This window comes from Manis javanica, chromosome 2 (assembly GCF_040802235.1).
Source record: "Manis javanica isolate MJ-LG chromosome 2, MJ_LKY, whole genome shotgun sequence".
Classification (NCBI taxonomy): Eukaryota; Metazoa; Chordata; class Mammalia; order Pholidota; family Manidae; genus Manis; species Manis javanica.
Genome location: NC_133157.1, coordinates 34,935,329 through 34,961,468, shown reverse-complemented (window position 1 = coordinate 34,961,468; position 26,140 = coordinate 34,935,329). Strand labels below are relative to the sequence as shown.

General features: G+C 48.0%; 1 protein-coding gene and 1 pseudogene across 11 annotated transcripts in view; one reads left to right on the top strand and one right to left on the bottom strand.

Moving 5' to 3' along the window:
- The window catches only part of TMEM8B (transmembrane protein 8B), a 39,013-nt gene extending 20,723 nt beyond the window's left edge, over positions 1-18,290 (top strand). For 9 of the 11 annotated variants that reach the window (XM_017675096.3, XM_017674640.3, XM_073227697.1 and 6 more), the window contains 10 exons: positions 2,750-2,883; positions 3,206-3,474; positions 4,087-4,412; positions 7,421-7,514; positions 7,705-7,828; positions 7,908-8,050; positions 8,293-8,471; positions 16,734-16,880; positions 17,012-17,128; positions 17,365-18,290. In XM_017675096.3, coding sequence (XP_017530585.2) covers positions 2,750-2,883; positions 3,206-3,474; positions 4,087-4,412; positions 7,421-7,514; positions 7,705-7,828; positions 7,908-8,050; positions 8,293-8,471; positions 16,734-16,880; positions 17,012-17,128; positions 17,365-17,700 — 1,869 coding nt within the window. In that variant the 3' untranslated portion in view covers positions 17,701-18,290. Of the gene's footprint in view, positions 1-2,749; positions 2,884-3,205; positions 3,475-4,086; positions 4,413-7,420; positions 7,515-7,704; positions 7,829-7,907; positions 8,051-8,292; positions 8,472-16,733; positions 16,881-17,011; positions 17,129-17,364 lie in introns of those variants that run through there. The other 2 variants (XR_005055410.2, XM_017674498.3) reach the window with 2 other exon arrangements.
- A 465-nt stretch (positions 18,291-18,755) lies between these two features.
- Positions 18,756-26,140, bottom strand: LOC108404623 (olfactory receptor 13C7-like; annotated as a pseudogene).

Below are 26,140 nucleotides of genomic sequence, written 5' to 3'. Positions count from 1 at the left end.
TTGTTAGCTAGTTCCTTATATTACTTTTTCCTTCTTGAAATACTCTTCCCTCTTGGCCTTGGTATTTTCAGAACTGTCCTGGTTTTTCCCCTGCCCACTACCCATTCTTTCTCAATCTCCTCCCCTGTTTGATCTGTACATGTTGTGGTGACCTGATGCTTGGTCATGGGACAGCTCTATTTTCATTTCTGCATTGTCTTCCTAAGTGTTTCCAGCACAATAGTTTTAAATACCACCTATAAGTTAATGCCTTCCAAGCATTTTCAGCGAATCCTACTAATTTCTCTGACTCTCCAATATATCCAGCTGCTTACTTGATAGGTCTGATTGGATGTTTGAGAACATCCAATCTCAAACTTAGCATGTACAAATTAAAACAAATCCAAAGTAAAAATCTCTTCGATTCCCATTTTACTTTTCCTAGTCCAGGCCTCTTCTTTCTCTAGTCTTCTCAGTGAGTGGCACTGCCATTCACCAATAGTCCACACTGAGGTGCCAGAATTGATTCTTCTTTCTCCCTTATTTCCCTACAGTCAGTCCATAAAGAAAAAGTCTTGATGGTTCTACTTCTAAAACATGCCCTGAAAGCATCCACCTCTCCCTGTTTCTACTCTTAGCATACCTTTCCTCAGCTTTCTCCTGGGCCACCACAGAAATCTCCCAAGTCTTCTCCCTGCTTCTGCTCTTGCCTCTGCAGGCTGCCCAGTGCTCATTTTCTTCTGTGTCAGTTGGTGCTGACTGACTGTGGGCCTGGGGCTGTGCTGGGTTCTGGGAGGCTCCCACGAGGAGGGCCAGGAGGGCTTGGCATCTTTAGGCACTGGTCACCCTGCCCAGGCCTTTCTAAAGGACCCAGCCCACCCATGCTGGGTTAGGCTAGGAGTCAGTCTGAGGCCTTCCATTTCAGCTTCTTTCAGACTGTTTCCTGCACCATCTCTCCCTTTTGGCCCTCCTAGTTTTTCAAGTTTCCTAGCTTTGGCTCTGTTCCTTCCATGACTGCTGATGTTGACTCAGTTTGGACTCTCTTGGCTTCTGCCTTGGCAGCTCTTGAGGACCTGAATTCTGGGGTCCTGTCTCTATTCCCTTCACAGGTTGAAGGTTCCTGCCTCTCTGCCCCTTCCCCGGTGTCCACTAACTGAACACTGCTCTCCGCAGTAGGGAAGGGCATTGCATGTGCATGGTATACAGCCTAAGGAAGGAGCCCATTTTAATCACTGATCCTTCAGCTAAGCCAATAGCAAGCAAAATCTGGAGCAAAATGTTTCTTCCCCCTGGACTGTCCAGTAAGGAAATAGGTCACCTCCTGAGCAGCAGTCCCCACCCTTGTGAGCTCACTCACCTTAAGATTACTGTAATGGTGGTTGACGAAATGACCTGTGATAGTATTTCTGGGGTTGGACACTAAAGATGAGGGAAGTCTGCTTTGGGTATCAGAGATGGAGGTCTCTCGGCAATGAGGTGGGTATAGAAGCTCTCGGAAGAGACCTTCTTTTTGATACCCATTCTTTAACTCAACAGATATTTTTTAGCACCTAATATTTGCCAGGTGGTGTGCTGGGCATTGGGGATGCAACGCAAAAGGCACAGGAAAACTCTAGGCAGAGAGGGTAGTGAGAGCTTCAACCTGGTATCCATCAAGACCTCCTTCCAGCCTGTGGGTCCTTGCTGGAAGTCAGCGCCTTGGCTGGCTTTTCCCAAGGCACGGAACTCAGTGGGATGTCAGAGCCTGGAACTTTTGTCCCAGAACAAGGTTTAGAGGTATGTCTTGTCAGAATAACCACATAAGTGAACAGTGGCCCCTAATTTATTGGGCCAGCATAAGGCCATTTGTTCAGAAGATCAGAGAAGCCTGATCAGGAGCCCCTTTCTCTCCTGATCTGCTAGGATTGGAGGGCTTGGTTAGCTGCGCATGCTGCAGAGAGGGAGCCCGAGCCAATGACTGTACTCCATGAAGAGAGCTGAGGCTGTGTGCGCCGGGGTGGCGTAACTGAGTAGACACAGTTCAGTGATTTTACCCAGAAGTGCAACGCAGGGGACCTGTGCCTGTTCTTGTTACAGAAGAAGCCCAGCCTGAGGCACCGGGCACAGATGTATCTGAGGGTCCTCTAGCTTTGCCTTCATAAAGATCAGAGCTGCCCTGAGCTGGGTTAATTCATTTATTCATTCACTTATCAATAAATATTCGTCTCTGAGGTGTACACTTTACATTAGGCTCTGTATCTGGGGGAATAAAAGTAAAACAAGAAGTTCCTGTTCTTAAGTTGCTTATAGTCTGGAGGTTGCCTGGGAGGTAAAGAGTGGCCCTTCCCTGTGGGTGTTGAAGCAGAGGCTGGACATGCACTTTGGAGGGGCAGGTTGGGGAGTAAAGGAAATTAAAGATTCAGAGTGGCTGGGGTGGGCTTTGGACTGGAGGCCTTAAGGAGCTTTCCAACCCCCAAAAGAGAGCCAGTGTTCCAAGTTCCTGAGGGCTTAACAGGGGAATGGGGAAGCCTGAAATTACCTTGAGTGGCTGTCCAGGCATGCTTAGGAGGAAGGGGTAGATTGGAAGAGGGGTTAGGCAGGGCTGATTGTCAGGAGGGCCTGGGTTTGAGTCCAGGGAGGACGCAGAGCTTAGAGAGACCTCAGTCATAGCCCCGGGATCATGGGGTCAGACGAGGTTTGCATCCCGCCTCAGCAGTTTCTGTTTGTCTTGTTTAGTGGCACTCTTGCTGTTTTTTCCCTTCTACCCCCATCCCCGCTGCTTTTGTCTCAGGGTCTCCAGGATGAGTGTCAGTACCTCCTTCAGCCACAGCTGATTGTCCGGCGTTTGCTGGATGTAGCCGTGCTGGTGCCAGGCCGGCCCTCAGAGCAAACGCTCTCTCCCCACAATCTCTCCGCCCTGTACAAGTAAGTGGACGCCCCACACCCAGACCTGGCCCTTTCCCTTTTCCTTCCCTGGCCTCAGACAGGGAGCAGGGCTCTCTTGGCTTCTAAGCCTCCCTGCCTGTTCCTGCTCTCACTGCGGCCCGCCTGGACTACTGCGCCACCTGGAGGCCCCAGGGTGGGTCAGCCCTCTGCCTCCATAGTGGGGAGGACCCAAAAAGGCCTGTTTTCCCATGTCTCTTACCCCTCCATGCCACCCTCTGCCTGGTGTGTCCCCTCATTCTTGTGTCCTTCTCATCTCTCTGTACCTTGTCTTTTCTTAACCCCAACCTCCCCCTCTGCCCAGGGTCTTTGTACCCAGTTTCACTTACAGGGTTTCAGCGCAGCTGGTGTGTGTAGGGGGCCGCGGAACATCAGCCTGCCCACTGACACTGCGCCTACGTCCGAAGGCCCCACCCCTGCACAACTCAAGCTCTGTGGCCTGTGGAGGCACCTCGGTATGCCAGCTGGAGCTGGCACTACCCCCCTGGGGTCACTGGGTCTACGTGCATGTGGAGATACCATCCCGGGGCCCTGGCAGGACCATTCGCTTCCAGCTGTGTGTGCGGCTACAAGGTCAGGAGCCCCACATCTGCCCTAGCCACCCAGCCTGTGCTGACATCTGTGCTGGAACAGGGCAGGCATGGTGGCTGTGTTCATTGAACCTCTGATACATCTTACTGTCTCTCTCACCCGACCCAGGGTCCTTCACATGCCCTGAAGCCCTCACATTTGGATTTTCAAGTCACTGGGAGGCCTTCAGATAATTTTTTGCACCTGATTGGGAGCTAACTAAGGGACCATATTACTCTTTGTGATTTAATCTCCCTTTCAGTTTCCTGGGCTATGCAGGGACATCTAGGCCCTCTGGGATACTGTCCTTGCCAAAGCCCATGCAAAGCAATGGGACAGCCCCTCATCTGTTTCAAAAGTGTCTTCACTGCCCTTGGGGAGGGAGAGATGACCTTGATTCCCCCAACATGGCATTCCATTAACTGTGACCACCAGGAACCTCCTGGGCCCTCTCTTGTGACCTTGGATGCCCCATACTTTGAAGAGACATTTAAATCTAGTTCTCACCCCTCCCTACTCTTTGCTAAATCGTTTCTGGCTCAAATCTGGTTTGTGGAAGGACTGCAGGGCTTGTGAGGGCAGCAGGCCCCAGCTCTGATTTCCTCTGCTCCACAGAGTGCCCGCAGCCCAGCCTGTCGCGTGCTCTGGTCCCTGGAGCTGCCATGAACATGCCCCAGTCACTGGGCAACCAGCCACTGCCTGCAGAGCCGCCATCTCTCAGGGCTTCTGCAGAGGGGCCTGGGGCCACATCACCACCTGAGCACTGCTGGCCAGTGCGCCCAACACTGCGCAATGAGCTGGACACCTTCTCTGTCCACTTCTACATCTTCTTTGGCCCCAGCGTGGCCCTCCCCCCTGAGCGCCCTGCCGTGTTTGCCCTGAGGCTGCTGCCAGTGTTGGACAGCGGAGGTGTCCTCAGCCTGGAGCTCCAGCTCAACGTGGTACTCTTTATGGAGGGTGGGAGGTCACCCTATGGGGGAACTCGAAGGAGAACATGTTAGGAGGGGTGGAGCCCTTTCCTCCTCCCAGAAGCCCATCTCAGCTGCTTTTGGGCAACTTTATGATTAGGGACCATGTTTTAGCTCAATTCTGGTCAAAACAAGTGTGTCCTGAGTATTGACTCTACTTATGAATCAGCTGGATCAGCCAGGGTAACTCAGAGTAGCCTGGGTTATCCCAGTTTTGTAGGCTAACCTCGTACTTACTAAGGGCCTCTTTCTATGGCAGGTGTCCACTCTTGCATATCTCCTGGGAAAGGAAGTTTACCACCTCTTGAAGCCATGCAGTCCATATTTACATAGCTCTGATTGCTAATGGTCGTGCTGACATGCCATCAAAATCTGCCTCCATGGATTTTTACCCATTGATCTTTGTTTTGCTCCAGAAGCTGTATCCAACAAATCTATCCCTGTCCTTTAAAAAAAAAAAAAATTTAATAGGGTTCATATTTCAGAGCAATTTTAGGCCTAAGAAAAATAGAACAGGAAGTGTGGAGGGTTTTCATATCCCCCGTTTCTTCACAGTTTTCCCGATTATTCATATCTTGCATTAGTGTGGTACATTTGTGACATCCCTATGCTGTTCTAACAGCCGTTTAGATGCCCCTCAACCTCTCCAAAGCTGGACAAGCTCAGCATCTTAGACCTCTTCTCATCCTCTGCTGTCTCCTCTGGTCATAACCTCTACTGGTTATTATGTCTCTGAAATAAGTAATCCAAGGTGGTCTGATCAGTGTGGCAGGCAGCCTTTGTGCAACCTGAGTTGTTACCTCTTTCAGCTGCTGCGTCACACTGTGGGGTCCACTGGGGCTTGTAGTGAATTAAGATCTCTGGATCTTCTTTATTTCCTTCTTTGTTAATTTCTTCAAAACAGTTGTGTACACTTTTTTATTATAAAAGTAATAGGATCACATGTAAAAGCTTTGGAAAATAGAAGAAAACATAAAACTATGTGTCCTCTCAGTCCTTTTTCACATTAACTGCCTGTGTTTATCTAGTTGTAACCAAGGGGCATATACAGTTTTCTTGCCCTGAGCCAGTTCATGTGAACTGCTGCCAATTCCCACCTAATATTTTTGTAATGAACTTTTTAACCTGGATGGAAGAATTTATGTCCATCTTAGAGGCATTGCCTAATACTGGTTTGGATCTGGGCCTTCTCTGCTTTGTGTAATTCACACACTTGTAAACCCAGCCTTCTACCCTTCTTAGTATTTTCATCATTAAATAAGACTGAGCTAAGAGCAGAGCCCTGGGTCAGGCCATTAGTGACTATCTTAGGTTGTCATTGATCCAGTAATTTATGTACTGCTCTCCCAACCAGGGATCCTTTTAACTACTATTCCCCATCTCTGGGGGTAGGCACTGTCTTCCTATTCAGCTGACCTGAGAGTTGGTCTGTGGCTTGAGGTGGTCTTTTATGGGACATGGGTCAGAACTTTCTAGTGGTTCTGCTGGTCAGGACAGAGCTGATTCTTCAATCCAAAATGTTCCTTATTTTCATACTCAGATTCTCTCTCTGTTCTGGCTATGACTGTGTGTATTTTGTTTGCTTTTTGCCATACCTTTGGGCAGTGACAGGTTTGGATTTGACTGAAACTACTGAGCTTAGTTCAGAGACCAGCCCCACCCATACTCATTCTTCCTCAGTATCCTCAGAGTAGATGCCCAACCCCCTGGCAGCCCCTCTCTACATTCTTGTCCATTTACTCTTACGGCATCTGCTAGCATTACACCCATCTGCATGCTGTGACACTTGCTACACACCTGAGACAGCCTGTTATATTTCTTCTGAAGGATATATTGGCACATCTGGTCTGATCTTTCCCTCCAGGTATTTTGATTTATTCCACTGGATCAAGAACTGAGTATTTGGATCAGAGAACTGCATAACTAGAAGACATTTTTTTTCTTTGCCCTCTAGAATTACTTATACTAAATAATGCTTTGGCCTATTGCCCTGGGCTTGCATCGAGGGAAAGTTGTATGAAATTTACTCTCATGGTGAAGACAGGATGCACAACAGCATTCAGTGCTTCTTTGATGGGAATTTACCTGAGAACCACCCCTTTGGATGCTGTGCTTTTCCTGAGATACTGATTAACTTTTATTTTGTGAACTCATAAATCTGGTAACTCATCACATTTCTGTCTTTCTTTGGTTGCTTGTAAGCATCAAATATATGGCCCATATTGAGAGATAGACTTCATTTTCCTCTCCTAATTTTCAAATTTCCCTTATGCATTTATTTTATTCTGTCATATGTATTCAATAAGCTGCCTCAAATCTTCCTTGAATGAGGTGAGTTTATTGCATCCTGATACCTATATTCTTATAGATAACCCCTTACATTTACTCCTGTGGATATATTTCATTTAATCTCAGCCAGGTTGCTACATTTAATTCCTCAGACATTCTGTTACCACTGTTCAGTACCCAGAACCATTTCACCTGAGGAAGAGTACATTTCTTTACACAACTCCTGCCTTTCAGACCCAAGTGAAGAAAACCTTGATTGAAAACCTTGCAGTTACCTTTGTTCACAACTACAACAAATGGATGTAGTTTCTACATCCAGCCAAGAGCCCCGTGCCCCTCTCCCCCAAGCTGGGTAGGACTAAAAACTGAAAAACAAGGTGTTCTCTCTTGCCTGAACAGAGTTTAAATAATTTCGCCCAAATCAAAAATTCAGAATTGGGCCTTGCCTTCTCATCAGTCTTTTTAAGATCCTTGCTGTGGAAGATCTGGTGTTTCCCAGTTTTTCTGTTCTCAGAATGGTGGGGAGAGAGAGAGAGAGAGAGAGAGAGGCTTTAGTACGAAGAGCCCCTGCAGAAATGGGATTTCCAGTGGGGGCTAGGAAGGGTTTCTGGGGCAGGGTTACACTGTCTAGGGGTGTTGATGGTAGCACCTGGAGGGTGCAATAGCATCATCTTCACACCTGTCCTCCCTAGAGCTCCCTGCACCAGGAAAACGTGACAGTGTTTGGATGCCTGACTCATGAGGTGCCCTTGAGCCTTGGGGATGCTGCAGTGACCTGTTCCAAAGGTGGAGTGAGGAATGGGGAAAGCACAGGAGACTGGAAGTCAGGGGATGGGGGTGGTGGGGGATGGTATGGAGCAAGGATGGGCCAAGGTCTCAGGGAATAGGGGGCAGGTGGTGAGGAATCTTATGTCCTGAACCCACACTGACCCTTCCTCTCTCCCACGGACCTCATTTTCCCCCGTCTCCTCTTCAGAGTCCCTGGCTGGCTTCCTCCTCTCTGTCAGTGCCACCTCCAGAGTGGCGAGGCTGCGAATCCCCTTCCCGCAGACTGGGACCTGGTTCCTCACTCTCCGCTCCCTGTGTGGGGCGGGGCCTCGGTGAGCGGGGCGGGGCCTCGGTGGGCGGAGCGGAGTCTCGGTGGGCGGGGAGGCCCCACGAGACCTGGTGTGTACGCAGGTTCGTGCGGTGCCGGAACGCGACGGCCGAGGTGCGACTGCGCACCTTCCTATCTCCGTGCGTGGACGACTGTGGGCCTTACGGCCAGTGCAAGCTGCTGCGCACGCACAACTACCTGTACGCCGCCTGCGAGTGCAAAGCCGGTGAGCGGGGTGGGCTGGCGACGGAACCGCCGGTGGGTTTCTTGGGCTCCAAGGACCGTCTGTAGCGGGGCGGCAGCCTGAATTGAGGATGGGTTTGGAGAAACTGGGAGGGGAGCCAGGAGAGACCACCCTTCATTGGCGGTGGTGTAGGGAGGGCTTGGCCAGGGGCCTCCAGCAGAAGTGTTAGCTGAACCCATGGCTGCCTTCTGCCGGCTTCCACCTCGTGCCCTCCTTACCTGCAGGGTGGCGAGGCTGGGGCTGCACCGACAGTGCAGATGCGCTCACCTATGGATTCCAGCTGCTGTCCACACTGCTGCTGTGCCTGAGCAACCTCATGTTTTTGCCACCCGTGGTCTTGGCCATTCGGAGCCGGTATGTGCTGGAAGCTGCTGTCTACACCTTCACCATGTTCTTCTCTACGGTATGCAGTGGCACCTGTGTCTTCACTGAGTTCTTATCCCTTGTGGATGAGGGCCTACATTTCCACCATGTTCTCCACGGCTTTGGGGATGTCTGCACCTTCATAATAAGAGGATGTCTCCTCACTGTGTCTTCCATGGCAGTGCTTCCCAACCTTTTCATTTCATGGCGTGCAGAGAATATGGCAGTTTCTATAAGGCACATTGAACAAGGCTGGTCCTAGCTTAAGATAACCAGTAGCTGCTGGAAACAGTGTGAGGTCTCCAACTGTCTCATGCCCTACCTGTCCACCCTGAGGGCAAAAAAGACTTTACCTCCACACACTGGTGGAGAAACTCTTAGGGGGCAGTACTGTGCTTACACCTTCATTTTCTCCTCTGCATGGGGCCAGGAAATCGGCCATTTAACTCATGTCTCTACAAGGCGAGTCTTCACTTCCATTCTTTCATGATGTGAGAGTCAGGTATACGGTGCTCATGTTCTCCATTGTACTGACATTTTCTATAACTTTAGTATATTCTTTCTTATGGTATGAAAAAGTATCTCCCCATTCATTCACCATGGCCTCCTTGATTTCTCATGGGACTTTTGGAAGTTTGAGGGGATCATTATAATTGGGTAATTTATGGAATAGTCTGGATCCCAGAATTCTAAGAAACTTTATGGCCCGACTATGTCCTGAGACAACATGGGAAGTGGCAGTGCCATATTAAAACCCCAGCCCAAAAGAGCATATTTTGATGACGGTTAAGGTGGTTTGAATCCTTCCCCTCCTATTATATAATCTCTACAATCTTTTCTCTTTGTTTTCCCACTCCTCTGTAATCAGAGAAATTCAAGCAACACTTTTATTTCAATCACAGATATGATAGGGAAAGGAAGGGGAGTGAGCCTGCCAACGGGACTTCCCTCCCTAGTAGACCTCTCCCCCTGAGATGCTGCATCTAAAGATCTTTCCATCTTATCTCTGGGCTCTTGGCATCCCGTGACAGAAAGTGTCTGCAGCCATCTTAGATGGATTCAGACTTTCTTTATGTCTTGGCAACAAAGACTTTGCAAAAACCAACATGCACCTTCTTTTGTTCAGCATTAATAAATCAGACATATGTCCAAATTACAAAAATCCTACTTATCATTTAGGAGAAAGTGGAGGGCAGATGTCCTGAAATGGAGGGTCATGTCATAGGGTCCTCCTTCCTCCTGTACATTCATCCACAGAGGATGAAGAGTAGGCTGGAACCATGCCATGTAGAGAGACCTTGGCCTCTTAGGCTGGGTGAGAAGAGCACACTTCAATTGTGCTTGATGGGCCCCCCTTTTAGACCTACTCTAAGAATCGTGTCTCGTTCTATTTTTATATTAGACACTGTTTTTTATTGCCAGATGCCCTTTATACTGTTGCTCACCAAATCCTCTAACAACAGCTGTTCCTCCAGCCCACTCTTGGCTATTTGCAGATCTAATGTGACTCACAATTAATAAGAGTATATGTAAGTGTATCAGGAGCAGGGAGCATGTGGGGAGAGTGTATCCATTCTCCTGCACTACGCACAAGCCTTCTGGGCATTGGCTCCAGAGTGTTTAATCCCATATTACTCCTCTTTTTCTGGATTCAGTGACACATCAACCTGAAAAGACAAGACCTTTCCCCCAGTAGGAACACTGGGGGAGCCTAAAATTCCTGGCCCACACCAACACACAGAACTTAACTTTCTTTGTTTTTTTATGTATTTTTATTTTAAAAATTTTGCTATCATTAATGTACAATTACATGAACAATATTATGGTTACTAGACTCCCCCTATTATCAAGTCCCCACCACATAGCCCATTACAGTCACTGTCCATCAGCGTAGTAAGATGCTATAGAATCACTACTTGTCTTCTCTGTTATACTGCCTTCCCTGGGTCCCCCCCACCTACATTTTATGTGCTAATCATAATGAGCCTTTTCCCCCTTATCCCTCCCTTCCCACCCATCCTCCCCAATCCCTTTCCCTTTGGTAACTGTTAGTTCCTTCTTGGAGTCTGAGAGTCTGCTGCTGTTTTGTTCCTTCAGTTTTGCTTTGTTGTTATACTCCACAAATGAGGAAAATCATTTGGTATTTGTCTTTCTCTGCCTGGCTTATTTCACTGAGCATAATACCCTCTAGCTCCATCCATGTTGTTGCAAATGGTAGGATTTTTTTTCTTCTTGTGGCTGAACAATATTCCATTGTGTATATGTACCACATCTTCTTTATCCATTCATGTCCTGATGGACACTTAGGTTGTTTCCATTTATTGACTGTTGTAAATAGTGCTGCGATAAACATAGGGGTGCATATGGCTTTTTCAAACAGGGCTCCTGCATGCTTAGGGTAAATTCCTAGGAGTGGAATTCCTGGGTCAAATGGTATTTCTATTTTGAGTTTTTTGAGGAGCCTCCAAATTGCTTTCCACCATGGTTGAACTAATTTACATTCCCACCAGCAGTATAGGAGGGTCCCCTTTCTCCGCATTCTTGCCATCATTTGTTGTTCCTAGTCTTTTCGATGTTGGTCATCCTAACTGGTGTGAGGTGATATCTCATTGTGGTTTTAATTTGCACTTCCCTGATAATTAGCGATGTGGAGCATCTTTTCATGTGCCTGTTGGCCATCTGAATTTCTTCTTTGGAGAAGTGTCTGTTCAGATCCTCTGTCCATTTTTTAATCAGGATATTTGCTTTTTGGGTGTTGAGGTGTGTGAGTTCTTTATATATTTTGGATGTTAACCCCTTGTCAGATATATCATTTACAAATATATTCTCCCATACTCTAGGATGCCTTTTTGGAAGCTTTTCAGCTTGATATAGTCCCATTTGTTCATTTTTGCTTTTGTTTCTCTTGCCTGAGGAGATGCATTCAGGAAAAAGTTGCTCATGTTTATAGTTAAGAGATTTTTGCCTGTGCTTTCTTCTAAGAGTTTTATGGTTTCATGACTTACATTCAGGTCTTTGATCCATTTTGAGTTTACTCTTGTGTATGGAGTATAATCCAGTTTCATTCTCTTAAATGTAGCTGTCCAGTTTTGCCAACACCAGCTGTTGAAGAAGCTATCATTTCCCCATTGTATATCCATGGCTCCTTTATCATATATTAATTGACCATATATGCCTGGGTTTATGTCTGGGCTCTCTGTTTTGTTCCATTGGTCTATGGATCTGTTCTTGTGCCAGTACCAAATTGTCTTGATTATTGTGGTTTGTAGTAGAGTGTGAAGTCAGGGAGCGTAATCTCCCCAGCTCTAGTCTTCCTTCTCCGGATTGCTTTGGCTATTCAGGGTCTTTTGTGGTTCCATATGAATTTTAGAACTATTTGTTCCAGTTCATTGAAGAATGCTGTTGGTATTTTGATAGAGATTGCATTGAATCTGTAGATTGCTTTAGGCAGGATGGCCATTTTAACAATATTAATTCTTCCTATCCATGAGCATGGGATGTATTTCCATTTATTGGTATCTTCTTTAATTTCTCTTAAGAATGTCTTATAGTTTTCAGGGTATAGGTCTTTTACTTCCTTGGTTAGGTTTATTCCTAGGTATTTTATTCCTTTTGATGTAATTGTGAATGGAATTGTTTTCTTGATTTCTCTTTCTGCTAGTTCATCATTAGTATATAGGAATTCAACAGATTTCTGTGTATTGATTTTATATCCTGCAACTTTGCTGAATTCAGTTATTAGTCCTGGTAGTTTTGGTGTGGATTCTTTAGGGTTTTCTATGTACAATATCATGGTATCTGCAAACAGTGACAGTTTAACTTCTTCCTTCCCCGTCTGGATGCCTTTTAGTTCTTTATGTTGTCTGATTGCCTGCCATGGCTAGGACCTCCAGTACTATGTTGAATAAAAGTGGTGAATGTAGGCATCCTTGTCTTGTTCCCGGTTCTCAAATTCTTAAAAGATAAGAAGAGCCTATCAAAAGATCAGAAAATATAACCAAACCAAAGGTAAGAAATCATCAAGGAAAATATATCAGACAGCAATGGTGCACAGTGTGACCTATACTGTCCAAGCCACACATCCTTCATGGTGCTGCCTGAGTCCTCAGAAACGGGGTCCTAAAAGACCCAGACAGAGCTGACATCCTGACTGCAAGCCCACCTTCTTATTGCCTCACCCCTCACAAATAATTCTCAGTGGCCCTTGTCAAAATCCCATGGCTATTTCCAAGAGGAAATGGAAACAGAAAGTAAGAGAACAGCAGTAATTTCTGTTATATCCTGAATGCAAATATTCCAATGTTTACATTGATTGAATATATTTGCATTTCCAATTTTACATTCTGTGGTATCTGAGTTCTGTTTTGAAGCATTAGATAAACTATATAGTTATGTTATAAAAATGTAAAATCACACAGAAAAAACAGTTTAGGATAGTTTTCCAAAATTACTTTGTAAGTAAAGAAATGTGCAAAACTGAGGAAGATGTTAAGTGAGATTGGAATGATACTAATACACACCAGTTTTTAATGTAAATTTCTTAAATTCCCCAATCTTTCTGTGTCATTTCTACCTCTCCTTTTTATTGTTGACAAAAGGAATACCAATCTAAAGGTTAGCCCACAGTTTTCAGTGGGACAATACTGCAGTATTATTTTTTGCATGGGGAATGGTTTATTAGTGTGGGGATATTCTCCCATGAATATACATGGCATAAAGTATAAGATGACTAAAACTTAGCACATACTGTTGTGCATGAAACATATAGGTGAGTATTCCAGACTTTCAGGGCAGAGTCTCCCAGGTGGCACCATAACACAGCCTTCAGTAGGCCATTTCGATGTTCTGTCCAGCCATTTGCTTCTAGGTGATAGGTAATGTGGTTACACCAGGGAATTCTATGTTGGCAAGCAATTTGCTTTACCTTACTTACTCTTAAGTTATGCCTCCTGGTTAGGTGATGAGTAGGGGCCATGGTAATGGATATTGAATTCTGCTGCATGAATAATAAAGCAGGTAAAGCGCTGCAGGTAGAAGGGACAAATATATATCCAGAATATATGGTGACAAGATACTATATTCTCCACTTCTCCAGTCTGAGGAGTTTTAGTGAAGGAAGCTGCTGTAGGTTTTTGGCTGGTTTCCTTTGTGTATTGCGTCCTATGAAGGAGTCAGTTATGGACTTTACTGATGGCATTTTTAGACAGCAGTGATAGCAGTCAGATTAGGAGTGATGGAAGGTAGATTGTGTTGCTCACTTCACACTGCAATTTTAACTCTATCCCTGTGGGTTTTCTATAACCTTAATTTCCTTGGCTTTTTAGTATACTTGGAGAATAACCAGTCATAGATAAATGAAATGATTTCCCCCAAAACCTCTCCACTCCAGAGACATCTCTCTATTATCAATTATACTCTTTTTTCAGTGTATAAGGGAAAATAAGCCTTCAAGTAATTATTCCCTTAGATGGGTGCTCAGTATTAGGTGATTCAGCTTTGCTTTTCTTCTTCTGCTATATATCCTCTCTTATCTGAGATTGAAGGATTTATTACAAGTCCCTCTTCCAGAAATGTTGAGGTATTTCCTTCTATGTACTTGAAAGTCAGGCATATGCAACAAGTGCTTGGTGAATCTGAAATGTAAAATTAATCCTTAAAATCCAAGCCATAAAACAGTATTGGGTAATTTAGTGAGCTCCAGTACTTATATCTGGTCTTGGAGGTGCAGAATAATCAATGTCCGACAGCTAAAATAGAAAACAACCAGACTATTGTTTTGTTTAGGAACCAAACTCCCAGTTAATTAGCACATATAAAAGAAATAATTGAAAAAAAACTATTTCAGGCATATTGAAACACTAATTCTAATGCTGACGTAGCTTCAGGTTCCCAAGAACTCATTTTCTCAATTTAATAATATATAAGAGGGAGCCATGTCCCCAATCTTTCAAAAGTCTTAAAACACCATCATTCCAAAGCAGTATCTTCCTGAAGGGACAATATGCTTAACCTCCAAAGTGAAGGAAAAGAAAGAAGATAGGAACACACGGCTTGCAGCTTAAAATATGCAGGAATCAAACCCAAAGTTTCCCGATGCCAGTTAATATCTCTAAAGTTTTCTTAATCATTTTTTTATTTTTCCGAACTACTAGCTTCTCCTGACCCTTATATTTTCATTCAGTCTGCTTTATCTATTGAAATTATAAATTTTGTAATTTAAATGACTGGATGAAATCTTCACCAAGTTCAAAAGAAACATAAGCAATTTCCTTCTCATCTTTTGTTTCTAGACACTGAGCTTTCCGAGTCTGTTTTCCCATTCTGTTGGTGGCAACTCTGCATCTGGGCTGAATTGTGTCACTTTTCACAGCAGACCTTCAGTTCCCACCTGCTTTTTCCTAAGGGGGATGCTGTTAAGGTTGGGTTGATCTGTGAGATGTATTTGGGATATAATACACTTTTCTGAACTTTCCTTCCTGGCCTGACCTCCATCTTCTCATTCTCAACCCTAACTCATTCAAACAGGAGAGTAGGTTCTCCCATATACATTCTTCCCAGAAGTTACAGATACTTCACTGCTGCCAGTGAGTGAATGACTTGTGAGGCTGCTCAGCTGTCCCTTTGCTTAGCTGTGGACTACCCACAGCCAGCCAAGGACATGGCTCTAGATGGCCTGGATAGCTGTCTTGCTGAGGTCTATAAATCCATCTCTCTTTTGGGCTCAGAGCCCTTGTAACTTAGGGTTGCCTTTTAATAGAGTAATGAAGAAACTGACTTGGGCTGAAAGTAGTGCCTAAAGGACCACTTCAGTTAATGATCAAGATGCTTCAAAGGCTACCTTTGGATGGTACAACACCTAGCCTTCCTGCCCCAGCTTCAGTTCAGCCTGATGTTTTTTTACTCCAACCCTGGCAACTGCACCAATGTGTTTCTCCTACCAAGAGATGCCCTCAGTAGCCATGCCTCCCTGAGGACCTGGGTTAACATGCAGGGGACCAGAGATCAAGCAGATTGATTTACAGAACCTTAAGAAATGTTTTTGATTCCCTAAAATCTGCTTGTATGTCTCAAGCTCAACTCCAGTGAGTAGATTTTGATCAAGTTTATACAGGTCAAAACTTTTCTCTCCCATGATAACTTTAAAATTTTCTTCTTAACCCTGCTTACATCACCATAACAACCCATTATTCCTGAGCAGGGATGATGTCAGGAGATGGGTGGAGTGAGCCACCGTGACATCAGTCCTCAGAGGTCCTAACCATTATCTTTTGTCAGGGTGAGCTCATAAAGCATATGACACACAAAGATGGCATGTTCCTGTCGTCTTTGCATCAAAGGTATTAAAACCATACATATTCTTAGTGTTTGGTATCAATAAGTACTCAAATCACATAAATTCTACACAGAAGTTCAGAGAAAGGTGACAGCAAATGCTCTAAGACAACAAGAACTCGGATCCCCAGGGATGACTCTTTTCATAAATAAGGGAATGCAGGATGCTAGATGCCATGGTAGCGTCGTCCAGGGAGGCACAGGGTTGGGCCCAAAGACCAAGGCAGGCTGCTGGCAGATCTTGGCTTCCTTTATTGTGGTGCCCAGGAGAGCTAGATCCAGTTCCACTTGTGTCCTCTGTCCTTTGAAGCTCCTGAATGCCTTACTTTTTACTTTGTTCCCCACAGCATAGGATAGGTGGGCACTGCCCCTTCCCTAAATTCCTGCCCAGGGCATGGAGTGCCATGCTCTTCTCCGTGGCTTTGGGAGACTGCCTTTTATCTTACTGTGACTTCACATTGGGTGGGTGAAGAGGCCAGTTAGTGGAAAGTCTGAAGGTGAAGCCTAAGTTAGAGACTGAGCTATCAGAAGAACATGAGACATGCAGGGAGGCTTGGGGTCTGGGTGGGCCGAGAGGCCAGAGGCCAGCCCCAGAGCTTGAACCATGGGCGAGGATTATAGGTGGGGACCCATAGTGAGCATGGGGAGTTAGGGAAGGATTGGCCTCAGCTTGAGAGACCTGGGCCCCTCTTGCCTGGTGCTCTCCACAACACATTTCAGAAGCAGGAGGATTAGGATGGTGAGGGTGAGGGTCAAGGCACCAGATATATACAACTTAGGAGGCAGGGGAGGCGTTCCCACAACAGTCTTCTCAGGAGTGGGGAGTCGGGCGTTTCTCATTTCTGCTTAGTCTGTGACCTCTGACCTCTGCTTTTCTGACAGCAGCCACCACCCTTGTAGCCTTGTCTTCCAGTTTTGTAGACATGGACCTCTGCCCCAAGTTCTCTCAATGCCTGTCATTTCTTTCCAGTTCTATCATGCCTGTGACCAGCCAGGCATTGTGGTTTTCTGCATCATGGACTATGATGTGCTGCAGTTCTGTGATTTCCTGGGCTCCTTGATGTCTGTGTGGGTCACTGTCATTGCCATGGCTCGTTTACAGCCTGTGGTCAAGCAGGTCAGTCCCGAGTGGGCCCTGGGGGACACCCTTAGCCAAAGTCTACTTGGACTCCACCCCAGCCTCTCCCTGGGGGCACTGCCAAGTGCCTCATGCCACCCTGCCCAGCTGCTGGTGTCCTCTTTCTCTAGGTGCTGTATCTGCTGGGGGCTATGCTGCTGTCCATGGCATTGCAGCTTGACCGGCATGGGCTCTGGAACCTCCTTGGACCCAGTCTCTTCGCCCTGGGAATCTTGGCCACAGCCTGGGTAAAGTTGGGAGGGCTGGTGGGGGGTGTGGGTCCCACCGAGACTTGGGTGCAGGGCCCTGGGTACTGGTCCCCAGCAGCAGGTGGGCCCGGACCCTGTCATCATCACTGTGCTGCCCAGTCTTGGCAGGTGCCTCCAGGTCACGACCAAGGCTCAGGGAAAGCCTGAGAATGACTGGCTCTGGATTGGGTTCCAAGGCCTCACATTCCTGAGCCCCACTTCTCTGCTTCCCCCAGACGTTCCGCAGTGTCCGCCGCCGGCACTGCTACCCACCTACGTGGCGCCGCTGGCTTTTCTACCTGTGCCCGGGCAGCCTCATTGCAGGGAGTGCCGTCTTGCTCTATGCTTTTGTGGAGACCCAAGACAACTACTTCTACATCCACAGCATTTGGCATATGCTCATTGCTGGCAGTGTGGGCTTCCTGCTGCCCCCTCGTGCGAAGACTGACCACCGGGTCCCATCTGGAGCCCGGGCTCGGGGCTGTGGTTACCAGCTGTGCATCAATGAGCAGGAGGAGCTGGGCCTTGTGGGTCCAGGAGGGACCACTGTGAGCAGCATCTGCGCCAGCTGAGAAGGGCTTTGGGCCTGGGCCTTGGGGAGCATGAACCCTTCCCAGGGGCAGAGAACTATTCTTCCGTGTTTCCTGGGAGCATGGAGCCCTCCCAGGGATAAGAGACAAGTTGTATGTCTTGAGGACATGGAGTGTTAAGGACATGGAGCTCTTCCAGGGACCTGGCTTACTTCCTGAAGGCCTGGAGTCCTTCTGCATCCATGGAGACCTTAAGGACTGGAGCCTGTGCAGGGCCACAGAGCCCCACCAGGACCCAGGAGTCCCTCCTGGGGGACGGAGCCCTTCCCAGGGATGTGGAGCCCTTCTGAGGACATGGATTCCTTCCCAGGAAGGGAAGCCTTTTCAGGACATGGTGTCATTCCTGAGGAAATGGAGTCCATCTTTGGGAAACTGCGTCTCCAGATCTTCCAGCAGCTCAGCAACTCTGGCCTCAGTCTTCCTGCCCAGAGGCAGCTTCTGTGCTGGGCTGTGCTGGAAGGGGGGGTTGCAGGACGGATGGGGCAGGGCCTGGGGATGGAGTGGCTGGCATCCTGACTTGATGCAGGTGGAGTCTACTGTGTCTCCAATGAAGTCTTTGCTGGTTCTGCATTGCCTTTTGTCCTGGGGCCAAGAGTGGGGAGGGAGAGGGAAAGAGGGACCCTGAGGAAATTAGGGATAATGGGAACTCTGGGATGAACTGCTGGAGCTACTGTTGGAGGCTTTTGCCCCATCCTGTCAGGCTGCAGCATCTGGGAGTATAGAGCTATGAGTTGGGTGTGTGTGAGTGTGTGCGTGCACGTGCACGTGCACTGAGGTGACTCAGACCTCCCCTGTGGTGGCCTCACTCATCAGGAAAGGAAGCTGAGGTCTCAGGAAACTGGACTAGCAGGTACAAATCTCAGATGTGCAAGAACTATCACAACAATGTAACTTCTGTATTTTGCCCTGATTTTGCCTGAGTGCCAGAAACAATCTTTCGTCAATTTGGGTTTTCTCCTCCTTCCACAAGGGTCCCGACTGAGTCCCGAGGGTACGTAATGCAAACATGTTGTGGGAGCATTCTGTCTGATCACCAGGGTCTGTACTGTCCCAGGCCCCTGAGATGGCCACCCTTCCACCCAGGCCCCAGTCAGCATGCACACAGGCCATTTCCAGAGCAGCGTCTTATTCCTGCCCACATAGCCCTTCTTAGGTCGGAGGTGCTCTCTGCCTCTTTGGCACCACCTGCAAACACCTGTGACTCCTTGGCTACATGGACACACCTGGAAGCCGTTTCTGCTCTTGGGCTCTGTTCTGGGTTTTACATGACCAACGGGGCATGAGTTGCTCCAGCTTCGAGATCCTGCAGACCTGTGTCCGTGGGTTTGGTCTGGGGAGTAGGGCTCAGGGAACTTTCTGTGCCATGCTCTATGTCCCCTCCTTCGCTCTCTTTCTCCTTCCTAGTTTAGGAAATCATTTATTAATCTAGTGGTGGGAAGCCTGCCTTTTACTTATGTTCTCTCCAAATCTTGTATGTATGCCTTAAGTCTTTTCTGTTCCCTTTAGAACTTAGGCTTTTGAAGCTCAAAAACCAGGAAAGCATCCCTTTGTTCTCCACTTTGTGCAATCACCTCTCTTATTTGGGGCACTGAGCAGCTTGTGATATGGCCAATGATGAGGGAGAGTAAGAGGTGTGGGCTTGGCATCTGTTCCTGTGTCAGAAACATTATCCCACCACATTAGGATGTATGGAGTCAGGTCACTAGGATGCATGAACCCAAATGGCTGGGGTCCAGAAGAGAGTCAGCAGAGTACAGAAGAGGGAGACAGAGCTGGGACAGACCCCACCCAGCTAAGAGGGGTCAGAAGGGGCTTTCTGAAAGAGGTGGGTAGTTTGAGGTTGGAATTGAGTTTCCAGAAGGCCCAGATGTTGGAAGTGTTCTCTCTGGTCACCAGTGTCCATTCTGCATTCCTCCCCTGAGATTTGTATCATTTCATTTGCTTCCCAGCTAGGAAAGCACGTAGAATACAGCACAGCACGTAGCCTGGCATGCAGTAAGTGTCCAGTGTATGTTAGCTAAAGGTCAAGAAGTGTTTGGACATGAGAGAGGAGACACAGAGGCGGGAAAGACGGATGTTATTAGGCAACTGGGAATAGTTCAGTGGGCCTGGGCCTGGAGAGAGTGTGTGGGTGGAGGCAAGGAGCCAGTGATAAGGTTGGGTGGATAGTTGGGGGTCTACAGGAAATGAGCCATTGGAGGGATTTAAGCAGAAGAGCAGCATGATCAGATTGGTGTACTATCTGTTTTTTTTTTTCAGGTTGGTTTGGTGGCTAGTACAGAGGACGGATTTTGGGGAGAGTTTAGAGGGCAATGGTTCAGACAGCTGTTGCAGTATTTGAGGGAGATGGTGACAACTTCTTAAGGCAGTGTCAGTGGGAAGGAGGACATCAGTTTAAGAGGTATTAAGAGGTAGATTCTATAGGATTTAGTGACCAATTGGATGTATGGGGTAGTAAGGCCATGTGCCTTGCAGTGGCCAATGATGTAGAAGTGGAAGTGATGTGCCCTTCTGAGCGACTATGATGACTGCCATGTTTCTGGTTTGGTGACTTGGGGAATGATGATGCCATTTCCCAAGATGGTGCCACAACTTTGGGGGTCAGCATGACGAGTTCCGTTTCAGACAGTTTGAGTCTGAGGAGGCTGTGGAGTTCTGGGGGTAGCTGGAAGACTGCTAGGCAGAGTAGCTGAAGCAGGTCGGGAACTATGGTCCCCTGGCTCCCCAAATGGGGGTCCATTGTTGTCTCCTGATGTGTCTCAGTGGGGCAGAACGGGAAACCCAAGATGCAAACAACCCCTGCCTTCCTGGGGTACAGGCTGTGGCCGGAGTGCTACTGCTCGTGTCTGTCCACACGACCAGACTAAGTTCCCCGACTGCCTGTGACTTCTTGGGACATTAAGCAGCACAGGGCTCGATTCCCAGACGCCCAGAACTGCATCTGAGTGACAACTCAATTCAGTAAATGTATAAGGAAAGCACTGTGGGAGCTGTAGAGATGAGCCAGACCTGGTGAGCTCTGCCCTCAAGGAGGTCACATTGTGGTGAAATTCCATGAACACCCAGAAGAATGGGTTGCCAAATGAAAGGTTCACCCATGTGCCGTAGGATGTCAAGGAAACAGCACTTTCAAAGTGCATCAGGAAAGATGCATGAAAGAGATGGTGTCTAAACTGGCTTTGAGAACCAGTCCCAGGTCTTACCAGAGAACAGCATGAGTAAGATACAGAGGTGCGGGCAGTACAGGTAAGACAGTGAGGGAGCCAGTCCATGTGAAGGAGGTTAGTGGATTCTGGAGGGCCTGAAGACTTAGCTGAAGAACCTGGATTTAATGCTGTGGTAATGGGGAACCATGAAAGTTTTGATCAGAAGAGTGATCAGTCACGGTGTGACCAAAGTGACAAGAATATCATAGCAAGTGAGTGATATAAGAGATTTGTTATAGAGAATAAATGTATGCAGTTGTGAGAGCAGTTGGGGAAGTGCGTGCAAAGCTTTACCTGTGCATCTGGTGTTGGGCCTGGAGTCACCGTGTCTGCTGGGCTGGCCGGCACTAGGTGTGGGAAGGTGAGGACAAACATGTCCAGGAGGACAAACTGGAACCTGTGTCTGGCTCTCACTACCTTTATTCTCCGTGACACTGGTGACCTGCAGAAGAAGCTGGCACTCTGCTGTGGAGCTGCACTGGGTACAGGACTCAGAACAGCTGCAGGAGGCCAGCCACATGGTGGGAGCTGGAGGGGCCACACTACATCCAAGGTGAGCCTGCGGGTCAGCGACAGCATGGGACACTCCCGCAGCATCTGGCACGGCTTCACTGTTGCCTTCCAAATTCCAGGCCATTTTCCTTGTGGTCAATCCTAACCCAGAACCACACAGGCAAGGAGATTCTGCATGGTACACTTCTGACCCAGTTCGCTTGACCCAGTACAGAGCCACCACAAGTGAGCTCACATGGCTTTCCCAGGATGGTGAATCTGGCCGCAGCCAGTGAAAGGAGGATGGTCAGAAAAGGAAGGCATGTGTGCTAGCTCTTAGGCTGACTGTGGGGTGATTGGCAGCCATGAGGCTCTTCACAGGTTCGCAGTCCTCCCCCTGCTTGCAGACACGTGGCAGGTGTGCTTCCTCTGCCCCTTGATGGGAGCGCCTTGGCTCTCTGAGTGAGCTCCCCAACACAGTCACTGGGGAGCTGCCCGCAGAGCACAAGCAACCATCTCTAGGAGCAGAATGTCAGTGGAAGGAGTGTGAGTGGAAGCTGGAGAGGCAGTGCAGGCTTTGTCATGTTCTTCCTTTTGCTATGGTGACCAGCAGTGCTCCGGATGGTAGCCACTTTATCACCCTGAGTTCCAGAGGGATGACGATGATGCAGGGAAGACCCCCTCGCATCCTCTGGTGGCCCTGCAGCATGAGCACGAGACAAACCTTTGTGGTTTTAAGCCACTGGAGCTTGGAGTCCTGGCCACAGTGTAGCCTAGTTTATGCTGCTGGCTGGAGGTGGAGAGCCACAGGAAAGGCGGGACACTTCCTGGAGAGCAGATCTCCCCTCAGCAGAGCTTCAGCGGCAGCTGTCACCCCTGCGCTCCTCAGGCTGTAGACAAGGGGGTTCAGTGAGGGTGTTACGCCCCCACAGGACAATGTAATCGATCATCTTTTCCAAGTCAGGGCCCTTGGCCTTGGGCTTTAAGTACATGAAGGAGATAGTCCCAAAGAAAACCACAACCCCTGTGAGGTGGGCCGAGCAGGTGGAGAAGGCTCTGTGGCAGCTTGCAGCAGGGGCACCCTAAGGATGGCAGCAATGATGGAAATATAAGACAGGCAGATGAGTAGGAGCGGGGCCAGTGACAGGACAGCTATGGCCACAATTAATAACACATTGAGAGAGATGTCCCAGTAGGCCAGTTCCAGCATCAAGACCTCACAGGAGTGGTTGATGATGATATGGCCACAGAAGGGGAGGCTCCAGGTGAGAATGGACTGCAGCAGGGCATTGGCAAAGGCCGTCTTCCAGCTCAGCACTCCATCCATTCGTGTCTGCCCACTCAGGAGCTCTGGGTACCTAATTGGCTGGCAGATGGCCACGTAATGGTCATATGCCATCACGGCCAGGAGCAGGCACTCCGTACCCAGTGACAGGGTCAGGTACATCTGCAGGGTGCAGCCAGGGAAGGAGATGGTCCTTTGGGCTTCCTGGAGGTTGACCAGCATGAGAGGCACGATGGCGGATGTGCCCCAGATGTCCATGAGGGAGAGGTTGCTGAGGAAGAGGTACATGGAGCTGTGCAGGCGGGGATCTAGCATGTTCAGCACGATGAGGAGGGAGTTCCCCAGCACACTCACAGAGTAGCTGCCCAGGCAGAGTGCAAACAGGGCCATCTCTAGGTTATGGTGCCCCTGTACCCCGAGCAGGACATACTCTGTCACAGCTGTCTGGTTTGCCCATCCATCTCATTCTCCCTCCTCTGCTATCTGGACCACATGAGTGTCAGAAAAAGCTCTGGCTGGCCAAGGAGCCAAACGGTCTGGATGTGGGATGTAGGGCAGGTCAGGCCCGCCTCTAGAATGAAGTTTCACCATCTGTGCAATGAGAGAGCTGTACTTCGGGTCTGCAAGCTGTCACTCTAGGCTCTGCAGTCCTGCCGTCGCTTAGGGGAGAGGAGGTACATTCTCATTCCCTAGGCCCTTCGCTTTTCTGCTCCCCAGGGTGCGGTCAAGAGAGGCAATAGAGTAGGATTCATGTCTCACATGCTCCTTTGGAATCGAAAGAGTTACTGTGAAAAGGAAGCATCTTTTCTAGGTTATGACTTCCTGTGGCTGAATTATGCCCATAATATTTCAGATGCATTCATTTGCTCAGTGTTTTTTGAATGCCTACTCTGCACTAGGTATTGTTTAGGGGCTGGGGCTGGGGCTAGGGCAGTAAAACTTGGTGGATGGAAAGACGCCACAGCTATCACAAGGGCTACACATCTTCCTCGCGTCTGGGGAAGTGAGCTCTGGAAGGCAGGCAGGCAGTGGATGAGGCTCGCCTACTGTTCTTTTAGCCACAAAGGCCAAATATTTCCATTGTATGGATGTGTAAGCCTGGTTTGGGGTATCTCTCCTTAAGGAATCATAAAACATGTTATTTTTAAAAACATGTAAGAACATGATATCCCAGTAGAGCCACTGGTCACAGGGTTTAACTCTGGTCATGAAAGCCAGGTGACTCACTTCCTGGCCTCCATAGAGCTCTTCAGGATAAATGAAAGTGGCGATGATGTCACAGGAGGAGGGAAAGCCAGGTTCTAATCTGGCATCTTTTCTGGGTTGTGACTCCATGTGGCTAGATTACGCTAATAGTATTTCAGATTCAAGTATAAAGGCTTGGGTTTTGTTGGGTGTGTTGCTACAGAAAGACCTACGTTAACCTCAAATTCTGACATGACAGGTGTGGGAGTGTCTTACTTTGAGATCACCTCCCCACTGATACAGCACACCAGCAGAGCAATGTCGTCATAATAGCTTGGGGAGCCTTAGGGGTACCAGTCTTCTACCTGCCACCACAGCAGCTACTTCCGGAGAGCTAAATCAAGAGAATAGTGGGTTTCCTCACAATTTGAAAGTCTGATCGTAACACATTCATGGCGATTAGAACCAGCCCAAGAGCCCACAGGCTTATGGCCCCACATGAGTAAGTCTGTGTTTAGAAAATACCGTGTTGCCAGGTTACAGCTTTGGCTAACGTGGGACAAGATGGGACATGGGGTGCAGCTGCTGTTCCCGTGGTGTGTCAGTTAAGATGAGCTTGGTCTACTGCAGTGACACACAGCCTCTTAATTTTAGTGGCTTACCATGACAAAGGTTTCTTTCTCATGCTGCATGTCCGCTGTAGATTTTCAGGGGGCTCTGTTCCATGTTTTCCTCCTCAGAAACCCTGGCTGATGGAGGCTTCACCATCTGGGACATCACCACTTGTTATGGCTGGAGAAGAACACATTAGAACATGCACATCCGAAGTTAAATGCTTCCACCCAGAAGTGAGTTGTGTCACATCTGCCCACAACCCCTGGCCCTGTGTCATCCTACCAAATATCCAGAAGGAGGAGAACCAGAAACATTGCTAAATGTTTAGGTATGTTGACTTTCCACAATACACTCAGAAAACCACTCTAGCATCTGTCTGCTAATGTCTCAGACTCTATCGTGTTATGCAAAATGGTTCACAGAGAGAGGGGAATTGAGTGTCTCTGAGAATAATTGTCTTAATTCCACTGCCCAGTTTGACACCTCCTGAGAAGCAGGGTGATGCCATGAACCAGGACTGGGAGTCCTGAGCTGGGAATGGCAGACTGGGGTTTGATTCTTGCCCTTGTTCTGATTCTGCTGAGTGAGCTGGGTCAACTTTCTCCTTTTGGTACTCTGTAGCCCTGAAACATTTCCTCACATCTTTCCTGCCACTTCCAACCCTGAAGTATGACAGACCCAAGTACTTTGCAAGGTACACATCATATCAATTCCATTGGCTGGTAAATCTAGTTTGAGCCATTTAACACTAATTTTAGGCCTCACAAAATATTTTAAAAGAATGGTGAGGGGCATAACAAAATGAAAGCTTCTGTTAAATTTCTCTGACATGCCTGGAGCTAGGATTCCTGCTTCACTGCTTCCTTGCTATTTAGCACAGCAGGAGAGTATGGGCTTTGCAGACTGACCAGCCCCAGTCCCAGAACTGCCACCTGCTAACAGTTTCTCAGCCTCCCCTTCCTTACCTGTAACATGAAGATAAGAGTAGTCCTTCCTCGTGGGGTCATTTTGAGGATCTAATGAGATGATGCATGCAAAGCTCTTAGCACAGAGCCTGGCACATGGTAAGTAATCTCTCAGTGGTAGCTTATTGTCAGCTGATATTTTTAGTATTGTTATGTCCTCTTCCCCAAGCAAATAGTCTGGTTTTTCAATATGTTTAAGAAAAGATTTCATGAGAATAGTCAACTTGCTAGAGGGAGTCCCCTCACCTCTTACTTACTGGCCCAGTGGCCTTAGCGCATACAGGTAGCAGGTGCCAGCTGCCGGGTGGGCTGCCCTCAGGCTTAGGCGGGCGGAGCTGGGAAGGGCTGAGTTAGTTACCAGTAGTCACACGATGCTGAGATGGGCCATGGCCGAGGCCTGGAGGACCAGCCTCCCGGTCCCCTGGCACACAGACAGCTCCCTTGCTCCCTGTCCTTGGGGACCTCACAGTTCCTGCCCAATTTAAAGTTCAAACTCTGCAACTACACAAGTGTGCAGATTTTGCAGCTATGGGGCTTCAGAGACCCTGGGCTTCTTGTGATGTCCCAGGAGGGCCTGGCTGGGGTGAGATGGGTACAGAAGAGACACTGGACAGAGAATCTGAAACCTGGGTCTCGTTACAGTCCTGCCCCTTGGACTGAGGTCTGGCCGCCAT